This window comes from Neomonachus schauinslandi, chromosome 9, assembly GCF_002201575.2.
Source record: "Neomonachus schauinslandi chromosome 9, ASM220157v2, whole genome shotgun sequence".
Taxonomy (NCBI): Eukaryota; Metazoa; Chordata; class Mammalia; order Carnivora; family Phocidae; genus Neomonachus; species Neomonachus schauinslandi.
In genome coordinates this window covers 21,429,459-21,442,058 of record NC_058411.1, presented here as the reverse complement: position 1 = coordinate 21,442,058, position 12,600 = coordinate 21,429,459, and the positions used below count along the sequence as shown (strand labels likewise).

Below are 12,600 nucleotides of genomic sequence, written 5' to 3'. Positions count from 1 at the left end.
AATCTAAAAGCTATAGTCATTTTACTATTAAGGACTGAAACTATTTTAGAAATACACATAGTTTTAATACTGTTTACTTTTTTGGTATTCAGGTATTTTTAAATTTTTTTCAGATGTTATACTAGAGAGCTAATCAAATCATAGTACAAAATGGGGCTAGAATTACTACTCACAATGTTATAGCACCCCTAAATGAATCAGAAGGCTCTTAGAAAATATTGTCACGAAATGAATAAAAAACATAAATGGTTTAAATATTTCTACTGTAAAATGTTATAGATAACTGAAATATTAGGAAAGACAAATATTGTTACCTAATCCCAGAGTGTCATAAACAAAATGTAAACCACTCTGATTAAATTACTTACTTCTGCCAAACATTTGCTGATTTGCCTTTTGTTTATGCAGAGCTTATTCTGGTTACATAGAGTACATTGTTTTTTGCTTTTCTGGGGGGTTTTTTGTGGGGTTTTTTGTTGGTTTGTTTGTTTTTGTTTTTGATGCACCTTTTCTCTACTGCCTACTTCTTGGCTAAGGCATAGTTCCTACCCGCCCACCCCCCCCAAAAAAAACAATCTGAGCAATTACTCTTCCGCTGCAAAAAATATTACCTTCTGAAGTGGCTGAAAAACTACTTCCCTTCTTCCACATTCTTTTAGTATTTTCCCTTTTATTCAGAAAGTAACTCCCTAACAAAGAGGCCTTGACAATGGCCTATTTCATCCTTGCATGTACATTCCCAATAAGTGATATATGACAGGAAGAGACAAATTAGGGAAGCCTGAATCTAGAGTGCATGCTGCTGAGAATTAACTACCTTTCTAGGCATTGTACCTATCATAGTATCAGGGTAGTAGGGAAGTAGGGATCTTGGGGAAGATCCCACCTAATCCAACAAAGACAAATGAATATAACAACTACTCAAAACTAGAAACTGGATAAGAAAATCAAATTTCATCTTTAAGGGAAAAGAATTTCAGAGGCCATGTCAATTTCTAATTACTCCAAGAAGAAAAATTATGTACACTAAATAGTCACAGTCACAACCAGAGAGTGCCTGGAAAGTAAGACAGGTCCCTTGTTTAACTAAAGCTTTGTAATTTCAGTTTAAGGAAAATTATGTTAAGAAAATTACCTGCTATATTTGTTCATCATCATTAGCATTTCATATAGCAAGAATGAATTTAAATCATCCTATACAAATGCCCCTCCTTCTGAAGCTCTTTGAAAAAGGGAATCCTTTCAACTTCCACATAAATGTTAGTTTTTAGCATAATTTCAAAGTATTTTTACAGAGAAATACTGGCACATACAGGAGCAGTGGCTTATCAGAATATTAAGAAGGTAGACAGCAGTTGGTTTATTAAGAAATTATTAAAAATGACTACCTACACAAGTGAAAATATACCTAACAACTCCCAGCTGCAGTTTACATCTCTTTACTCTGGTCTTTGTTACCATTCATAACAATGATGAATTCCTAAGTCAATAATTACTGAAATTCTAAGAGGGCCATTACATTAACTTCTCATTAGAGTCCCTCTCCTTTTTGAACACTCCAGGCCAAATCTACATGCCTAGAATAGCCCAGGAAGCATAGACAATTCAGATAAACAAATCTGGCAGCACTCACTGATAAACTGCTTGTACATGGGTTTCAGTTAACATGGCACATGTTAGTTATTATGACATTAAATCAAACTATATTAATGCAGAGAATGGCAACTGCAATGAATAGAAAGTTTCTTTGTCATATTTCTCTTATAAATAAGTTAACCTTGTTCTAACAGGTAAGTTTCTAAGATGGTGAAAGGAATCAAATACAAATTTCTACAACAATTCATTTTGATGTTTCAGAAATATATAAATTTAACCATCAGTCTTGCTGCCTGTCACCTCTCCTATATATATACCATTGTAAACAAATGCTAAAGGACCCAAGAAGAGATCACTATGCAGATAAATCCTGCACAGAATCTTTCTTCCTCTTCTCTCTTATAGAAATCCTGTTACATTCTTCAAGGTCTAAATCAAAGGACATGCCCTACAAATAACCTCCCCATATGGGCCTCTACCCAAGTAATCAATACTCCCATTTTCACCAGAATATGTTGCTTGTATTTCTAGTAACATATTTATTTCACCCTACCTCCTAATAAATATGTTTATATGTCTCCAACTATAACAGCCTTTGCTTAGTCTTCATTATTCATATTAAGTCCACACTATTTCTGAATCACAGACGCTCCTAATACATCTTACATACATAAGGCAAGAGACTACCATATCATTTCTTTGTTAACAAAAACTTTTTTTCATTTATGACTTTAAGGAATAGGTAAAAAATAGGATCCCTCTTTCTCTGCCATCAAATCAGCCCCTACTTCCCAACTTCCTTATTTCTCCCAGTGGCAAAACCACTGAGACCTTAGATTCTCCTATATGTGTTCTATCACCTACACTGCCCCATCTTGCACTAATTCCTCCATAATACCTTTTGCATTTGTTGCCACTACCCATACCCATCTTCTTTTGCTTTTATTGAGACTATTACAATAGGCTCCTAGTAGACACATTTACACAATCAATACTAACTAAAATAGATCTAATAACAGCCTCAAAATATATAAAGCTAAAAAAAAAAAAATGACACATATGTACACAATCAAAGTAAATAGCTGGATATTGTAACCGTCTTCTATCAGTTATTGATAGAAGTAGACAAAATCAGTAGGGATACAGAAATCACCAGGGACAGAAAACATTATGAAAGAATTTGACATAACTGATATTTATAAAATATTTCATAATAAAATCATAACATAACTTGCTTTTAAGTACACATGGAAAATTCACTAGGACAGATCACATTTGGGGCCATAAAACAAGTCCTGGTAAATTTCAAAGGATCGAAAATATGGAGAGTATATTCTATGACCACAGGGTATTAAGTTAGAAATCAGTAATAAAATATGCAGAAAACTCTCCACATAATTGGAAACTAAGTAGTATTCTTCTAAAATACCCACAGGTCAAAGAAGAAATCACAAGGGAAATATTTTCTCATTCAAACTAAATGATAAAGAAAACATGACACTGAAACATTTGTGGAATACATTTCAAGTATTGCTAAGATAGAAATTTAGAACTTTAATGACAATATTAAGAAAGTTATTAAAATAAGGCTTCTGACTTAAGAATCCAGAGAAAAAAGCAAATGATACACAAAGTAAATAAAAGAAGGGTAATTAAAAAGTAGAGATCAACATTAAAAAGACAAATAGAAAAACAATTAAATTCAAAGGTTGTTTCTTTGAAAATATTAATAGAATTAAAACCCTCAACAAGACTTATAAAGGATAAAAGAAAATTACCAATATTAGGAATATAATAGGAAGCATCAGTACAGATCTTACAGAAATTAAAAGAATTTAAAAGGGGATATTATGAGAAATTTTAAGCCAACAAATTTGACAATTTAGATGAAATGAGCAAATATGTTGAAAGGCACAATTAATAAAACTGACTCAAGAAGAAGGAGAAATTCAGGGCGCCTGGGTGGCTCAGTTGGTTAAGCGACTGCCTTCGGCTCAGGTCATGATCCTGGAGTCCCGGGATCGAGTCCCACGTCGGACTCCCTGCTCAGCAGGGAGTCTGCTTCTCCCTCTGACCCTCCCCCCTCTCATGTGCTCTCTCTCTTTCTCTCTCTCAAATAAATAAAATCTTTTTAAAAAAAAGGAGAAATTCTGAAGAGCCATATAGCTATTAAAGAATTTGAGGGGTTTTTTTTAAGATTTTATTTATTTATTTGACAGAGAGACACAGCGAGAGCAGGAACACAAGCAGGGGGAGTGGGAGAGGGAGAAGCAGGCTTCCCGCTGGGCAGGGAGCCCGATGCGGGGCTCGATCCCAGGACCCTGGGACCATGACCTGCGCCGAAGGCAGACACTTAACGACTGAGCCACCCAGGCGCCCCTTGAGTTTGAAATTTAAAGCCTTACCCAAAAAACTACAGGCCCAGGAAGCTTCATTAATGAATTCTATCATGCTCTTAAAAGAAATAATACACACTTTATATAAATGTTTCCAAAAGTAAAAGGGAAACATAACTTATTTTAAGAGGTCATTGTTATATTAACATTCAAATCAGATAAAGACATTACAAGAAGCTACAGAACAATATTCCTCATGAACACAGATGCAAAAAATCTTAACTATTAATAAATCAAATCCAGCCATATGTAAATGGGAAAATACATTTTGACAAAGTAGAGTTGATCCCAGGAATATAAGGTTAGTTTAATATGTACTGGAGGTCCCATCCAGTTAAGACAAAAAAAGAAAAAAAGAAAGAAAGAAAAAAGAAAAAAACCCACCAGGAGAAGCAAAAACTGTCTTTATTTGTAGATGAAATGATTATGTATAAAGAAAACCCGAAGTGCTAAGAAATCAAAAACAATGATGACAAAAACAAACAGCTACTACAACTAATAAATGAGCTTAACACAGTTAAAGAATATAAGGTTAATATACACAAAAAAATCAATTATATTTCTATATACTAGAAAAGAATGTTAGAAATTCAAGTTTTTAAAATATCATTTAATGTAACACCATAAATCAGAAAAAATTAGGAATAAATCTGAAAAAAATGTTTAAGGCCTGTCTGCTGAAAAGTACAAAATATCCATGAAAAAAAGTTAAAAACCTAAATAAATGTATAGATATACCATGTTCATGGATTGGAATATTCAATATCAAGATACCCATTCTTAAATGTTACATTTAATAGTCTTATTAAAACACTAGTAGATTCTTTTAAAGATTATTTATTTATTTATTTGAGAGAGAGAGAGAGACAGGGAGAGAGGGAACACAAGCAGGGGAAGAGGGAGAGGGAGAAGCAGGCTTCCCGCAGAGCAGGGAGCCCGAAGCAGGGCTCGATCCCAGGAGCCTGGGATCATGACCTGCGCTGAAGGCAGACTCTTAAGACTGAGCGACCCAGGTGCCCCAAAACACTAGTACAGTCTTTAAAAAAACAAAACAAAACTGACAAGCTGATTCTAAGATGCATAAAAGAATTCAAGTGCTCTGTGGATACAAAATAAGCAATAAATTTTTATTAAATTTGCATAGTAGAAATAAAAGAATCACCTTGAGAAATTATAACCTTTGTAACTTATCTTCTGAGGCTTTTATGAAAAAGCTGGGCATTTAAACATAATTATTTCAGTGCACAAATATTTGATTCTTTCCTTTTGGATTTGTCCCCCTAAGGGTTATAGGTATTTATAATATACTATTGCATTAATCCTTATACAAAAAAAAAAGAATTTACTGGGTGATAATATTTACTAAAAGAAAAACCAGGTTGCAATCTAGTGTTTGTAAATAGTCTATAACATGTACAGAGATCATACAATGTTTTAATCTATAAAGTTCATAATTAGATTCTATTGTACTGTCCTTAAAAATATATAAATATATTTATATCTATCTATATCTATCTATTATCTATCTATCTATCTATATTGGCATCCTCTGACTTTTCCTACTAGCACATTTTTCAATTGCACTATAGCAGCAGTTTGCAATGGATGGTTTGGGGATCATCCAAGACCTCTTATTAATAATATGAAGATATTACTTGCCTCTTTCACACTCAAGTTCTCATAAACACAGTTCAGTTTTTCCATAGCTTAGACATGGAATATAACAACAGAATACAGAAGCAAACACAAAAATGCAGCTGTCTTCTTTTAAGACAGCAATGAAAGAGATTTACAAAAGTGCAAAACAATGCCATCATCAATATTTTTGTATTGAAAGTAGTTAAAGGTCATTAATTTTTATGTTAATAATGTAATATGTTTATAATTATTATTTTAAAGGAATGAATATTTTTAAATGCTCAGATTTAATTTTTAATACGGTAGATATTAATGCATATAACATACATTGATTAAAGCTCTTTGAGTTCTCAAAAATGTTACAAATGTAAAGTGGTCCTGATACCAAAAAAAAAAACAACAACTGAGAATCACTGCATATAGCAAAAATAATTTTTAATTGGTACCTGTAGAAGGAATAATCCTGATAACTAAAATGAAAAACCAAAAAAAATTTTTAGGTAGCTATCATATGTTGATGTTTTGTTTTTCTTAGTGGGACACTATATTAAACCTCTTTCTGGTTCTTAAATTAATAAAGTTCACCAATATAGAAAAGACCTAAGGCCAACACAACATAAGAAACAGGATTTCCATACATAATGCTGTTTTTCTTCTTCCCATCATGATGTATCCCTAGTAGAACCAAAAAGAAAAGCAGTTTTCCAAAGTTCTTGTCTAACTTTTAAAGTACTGCCTACATATTTAACATATTAATCCTTGCCCCCTGCTCTCCCATACTCCTCTTACTCTACTGTTTGCACAATTGTGCTTATAATCTTCTAATATATTAAACAATTTACCTATGCATTATATTTATTTTCTGTCACTCCACTCTATACAATGTAAGATAAATAAGAGGATTTTTTTTTTTTTTTGCTTTATTCATGATGTAGCCTCAGCACTTTTAATAGTGCCCAAGACAAAATAGGCACAGAGTATTTATTGAATAAATTAATGAATATTCTCCTGAAGTAAAATATAAACTTCAGCATTTTATCAGGGAAGCGCAAACGTCTGAACACATTAATACTTGCAAATGGCAACAGACACAGTGCTATCTACCCAGGAGAGATGCACAAGCTGAAGGAAAAACTCTCAGGGCAAACAGTTTCTCTTCTGGACCCAGAAATGAAGAAAGATAGGGAGATGAGAGACAGGAAAGGAGAGGGATTCAGAAATAATCCAAAGTAGAGACAAGAGAAATAGGTTTTTCTTTCAAATCCTAGGATTCCATAAATACAAACAAAGAAAAATAAGAGTACAAAGAGCTAACACACCTCTTTTCTCCTGGTGTATTTCTTCCAGAAGCTGCTCTTGTCTTTCTATCTGTTCAAAGAGACACTGGAGCTCAGATTCCTTGTTTTCCGTCATGTTCCTCAGCTGTTGTCTGCACAGTATCAACTGGTGCCGCAGATTTTTTTCTCGGTTTTCTCTCTCTTTCAGTTCCTCACAGAGCCACTGAAGTTTAGTCTAAAAAAGACATTTATATATCTCGTTTTTTAAAAATCTAGAAAACAGGGGCACCTGGGTGGCTCAGTTGGTTAAGCGACTGCCTTCGGCTCAGGTCATGATCCTGGAGTCCTGGGATCGAGTCCCACATCGGGCTCCCTGCTCAGCAGGGAGTCTGCTTCTCCCTCTGACCCTCCCCCCTCTCATGCTCTCTCTCATTCTCTCTCTCAAATAAATAAAATCTTTAAAAAAAAAAAAATAAAATAATAAATAAAATAAATAAAAATCTAGAAAACAGTAACATTTCAAAACATGAGGGAAAAGTCAAGATAAGCTGAACAAATATAAACAATAACAAATTTAAGCAAAATAAAAAAGTACCCATAATATTTTAATTTGATAATGATTTATATTAGTTAAAAGTTGGTACAGAAATTAAGCCATGATTTTCTTGGATTTTTATAAAATATTTGATATTCTCTATCATCTTTGGAAAGGCAATACTATGGAAAAGTTTGGCCTACTGAACTTGCAATCATAATACAATTAGCTCCCTAATGTGATATATAAGGCAGTCTAGTACATTTTTAAGCATTTTTAAAGTAAAAAGTACCCCAGAATAGAACACTACAGACTTGTCACAAAAGGGAGTTTGAATTCAGAGATTTTTTTCTTCAAAAAAAGACATCAAAAAGAATGAAATCTTGCCATTTGCAATGATGTGGATGGAACTAAAGGGTATTATGCTAAGCAAAATAAATCAGTCAGAGAAAGACAAATACCATATGATTTCACTCATATGTGGAATTCAAGAAACGAAACAGTTGAACATAAGGAAAGGGAAGGAAAAATAAGATGAAAATAGAGAGAGAGGCAAACTGTAAGAGATGCTGAACTCTAGGAAACAAACTGAGGATTGCTGGAGGGGAGGTGGGTGTAGGGATGGGGTAACTGGGTGATGTTAACTACAATGAATTTAAATAAAGAATTTTAAAATAAAAAATAATAATAAAATAATTTTTTTTTAAAAAAAGGATAAAATTCCTAGGTTTGGTTCCTAAAAATGCATATCCCCAAGGGTCCAGCTAATCATGTAGAGATATTCTATGTAGTATGAGGGAGATAAAGTCAGTTTTTGCCCACATTTAAAAGACTAGGAAATTTAGACTAGGAAATTTAATTGAAGCAACTCTTTTTCACAGACTCTAACCTCACCATCTTTATTATTTAGATATTTAAATCAGGGATGAGGAAAAAAAAAATCTTTCACCTTCACTAGAACAGGATTTCAGTCAGCTCTTAGGAACCTTCCCAAGTAAGGCTACCCTTCAAATTCTAGTTGATTTTAAATAATCTAAAACAGTTTTTATTTCGGTAAGAAGCAAAATAATGGAAGCAGTGGACCAAACAGGAAAATTAGGTTAAGCTAAGGGATAATTTCCCTGAATAGCGTTCATCAGTAAGCAAGAAAGTTCTAGGCCTCCAGAAATCAAAGAGGTTCTCAGAATATGCCACAGTATATTAAAACTGGCTGTGATACTTCAGCCTATGATAAAGTGGGACTGGGATGTGGACCCTAAACTGGGGGCTCCCCACAAAAATCAGCTTTCAAACACCACCAGAACTGACCTCTGGTCAGAAGGTCTGTCTAGCAGACAGTATCTCTGGGACATACAACAGATATCATCACTAGTCAAATTGTGGAAAAATTATACCCTAATATTGTAAGGCAAACAATGTATAGTATGTGAATGTGTTAAGTGAAGGGAAATCATGCTTGTAAAGGCAAAACCTAGATCACATTTATTATAAATGCTCATCAAAAACAAAGCGGGGACTGCACAGAAGTTCCACTTCCAGAATGAGGGCAAGAGTTCTGTGAAGCTGTTCTTACATGAAAATGTTAGGTAGGAACACACCCTGTGTGACCAAAGCTCCACTCCACAGTCCACAAGGGTATTGTCAAGAAGACAGAGCTCCCTCTTTCCCCAGTTCACAGTCAAGTTATATGGTATTGTGGCACAATAAGAAAGATATTTGGTCTTTGTCCCTAATTCTTGGCACAGAGCTTCTAAATCCTTGGAATTTACAGCATAAGAATGTCCTTTGTTATTCATAACAAGCTCTTGGATCCAATCAGAGTTCATGCTAATGAGGTGGTTTAGGGTGGGGTCACTGGATAGCCTCAGGATGGGACTGGTGATGAGGGATTTGGAACTTCCAGCCCTACCCTTCAACCTCTAGAAAGTGGGATTACAGGGTCCACTGGAGCTAAAATTCCATAAAAACTCTTGAACAATGAGATTTGATTAGTTTCCATGTCAGTGAACACATCACTGGAGTGCCAGGAGTATGAAATACCCCCAAACTCTATGCAGACTCTTTGGGACCTTACCCTATATAACCTCTTCATCTGGCTGCTTCTTTCTATTCTTCATAAATAAACTGGTAATAGTAAGTAAAGTACTTCCCTTCGATCTGTGAGCCATTACAGCAAATTATTAAACCTGAGGAGAGAGCAATGGGAACCTCTAATTTGTAGCCATGTCAGATGGAAGTTAGGTAACCTGGGGACCCATTACTTATGATTGGCATCTGAATTGAGTGCAGATGGGACTGAGCCCTTAATCTGTGGTATCTACTAACTCTAGGTAGTTTGTGTCAGAGCTGAAATAAATTGTAGGACACCCAGTTGGGTGTCTGCAGAGAACTGGAGAAATTATCTCATGTGGAAAACTCACACAGTTGGAGTAAGAAGTCCTGTGAATAGAAACAGAACATAATAGTAGGTATTGCACTGGAAGGGCAGACCACTAGGATTTTTCATTTTCACAGCTCTGATCTGCGTAGGCTAAAGTCCTGGCAAGTAGAGTGGAGATCACTAGGGATTCCCTCCTCCACCAACCCCTCGCTGACAGGGTGGCCACTCTACCTCAAACACAGCAGCCTGAGAACACTGGGGCCCAAAATGCCACCTCCACAGATGTCTTTTAAGAATTAGAGCAAAAGCTAGGACGCCTGGGTGGCTCAGTCGTTAAGGGTCTGCCTTCGGCTCAGGTCATGATCCCAGGGTCCTGGGATCGAGTCCCACATCGGGCTCCTTGCTCAGTGAGGAGCCTGCTTCTCCCTCTCCCTCTGCTCCCCCTGCTTGTGCTCTCTCTCTCTCTCTCTCTCTCTCTCTGACAAATAAATAAATAAAAATCCTAAAAAAAAAAAAAAAGAATTAGAGCAAAAGCCACGTGATCATATCAAAAGGTTCAGAAAAAGTGTATGATGAAATTCAGCACCTATTCACAATAAAGTCATTCAACAAACGAAGAATAGAGGGAACTTTCTCAACCTGATAAAACATATCTATGAACAACCCATAACTATTATGATACTTAATGGTTAAAGACTGAATGCTTTCTCCCTAAGATCAGAAACAAGAAAAGAATGTCTCCTCTCACCACTTCTAACATTGTATTAGGATGTCCTGGAAGGGCAATTATACAGGAAAATATCAATATACATAAATTATTTGTATTTCTATACACTTGAATGATCAACCCAAAAATAAAGTTAAAAAGACAATCATGTTATAACATCAAAAGAATACTTAATAAAACATACTTTTTTAAAGAAGTGTAAAACTTACACTCTGAAAACTACAAAACACGGTTGAAAAAATTAAAGAAGACCTAAATAAATGAGAAGTTGATCCATATGTACATATATCAGAAGACTTAATACCTTTAAGATAGAAACAGTCCCCAAACTGATCTACAGATTCAATGAAACTGCTATCAAAATCCCCGCTGGCATCGTTGGAGAAATTGACAAGGTGATCTTAAATTTCATATGGATATTTGAGGGACCCAGAATAGCCAAAAACAGGTGTTGAAAAAGAACAAAGGTGGAGGAGTCACACCTAACTGATTTCAAAGCTGACTAGAAAGCTCTAGTAATCAAGACAGTGTGATACTGGCATCAGGATAGACATAGGAGTCCAGAAATAAACCCATACATACATGGTCAACTGATTTTCAACAAGGCTTCCAAAATAACTTGATGAGGAAAGATTAGTCTTTTCAACGAACTGTTGTGGGACAACTGAATATCCACATAAAAAGTATGGAACCGGACCCATACTTCACACCATATATGAAAATTAACTCAAAATGGATCAAAGACCTAAATGTAAGAACTAAAAATAGCAAATTCCTAAAAGAAAGCACAGGCACAAGTCTTAGTAACCTTGGTTTGGCAATGATTTCATAGATACGACACCAAAAACACAAGCAACCAAAGAAAAAAAGCTGATAAACTGGACTTCACCAAAATTAAAAACATGTGCTTCAAAGATTACGATCAACACAGTGAAAAGACAACCCACTGAACAGGAGAAAATATTTATAGATCATATATCTGAGAAAGAACTATTTAAGATACATAAAGAACTCAGTAATAAAAAAAATAATGAATTGAGCAAGGGACATTTCTTCAAAGATACACAAATAGCCAATAATCACATGAAACGATGCTCAATATCATTAACTATCACAGAAATGCAAATCAAAACCACAATGAGATTCCCTTTCACACTCAGGAGGATAGCCAGAATCAAAAAGACAGATGATAACAACTGCTGGTGTGTGTGGAGGAATTAGAATTCTTATATAACGGTGGTAGGAGTGTACCATGGTGCAGCCACTTGGAAAACAATCTGGCCATTCTTCAAAAGGTTAGACATAGTTCCCATATAACCCAGGATTCTACTCTTAAGTACATATTTAAGAGAAATGAAAACATATGTTCATGAAAAACTTGAACTCAAATGTTCATATCAGCATTATTCATGAGATCCAAGAAATGGAAATAACCCAAAGGAACATCAACTGATAAATGGATGGATAAAATGTGGTAAATCCATACAATGGACTATTATTTAGCAAGGAAGTGAAGTACTGATACATGCTACAATACAGATGAACCTTGGAAACATTCTGCTGAATGAAAGAAGTCATTCATAAAGGACCACATATTGTATGATTCCATTTATAGGAAATGTCCAGAACTGGCAAATCTATAAAGATAGAAAGCAGATTACTTGTTGATTAGGGTTGTGGGCAGGGATGAGTGGAATGGACAGATTTAGGAGGTGATGGCTAAAGGGTCCATGTCTTCTTTTTGGGGTGATAAAATGTTCTAAAATTCATTGTGGTTATGGCTTCACTCTTCTGTGAATATACTAAAAACTACTGAATGGTACACTCTAAATAGGTGAATTGTATGGTATGTGAATTATATCTCAATTCAGCCATTATTTGACAAAAAACAAAAAAGAGGGGACAGGAAAACAAAGCTAAAATTATACCTCCTTGCAGAGATGAAACCTGGCTTTATCACCTGTTACATAATTTTTTTTTATTCTTATGTTAATCCCCATACATTACATCATTAGTTTTAGATGAAGTGTTCCATGATTCATTGTTTGTGC

The 12,600-nt window shown here is 34.8% G+C and overlaps 1 protein-coding gene across 1 annotated transcript in view; it reads right to left on the bottom strand.

Annotated features, from left to right (window-relative positions):
* The window catches only part of CEP128 (centrosomal protein 128), a 375,030-nt gene that overhangs the window by 210,457 nt on the left and 151,973 nt on the right, over nucleotides 1-12,600 (bottom strand). Inside the window, exon 17 of the mRNA XM_021679614.1 lies at nucleotides 6,950-7,142. Coding sequence (XP_021535289.1) covers nucleotides 6,950-7,142 — 193 coding nt within the window. The remainder of the gene's footprint in view (nucleotides 1-6,949; nucleotides 7,143-12,600) is intronic.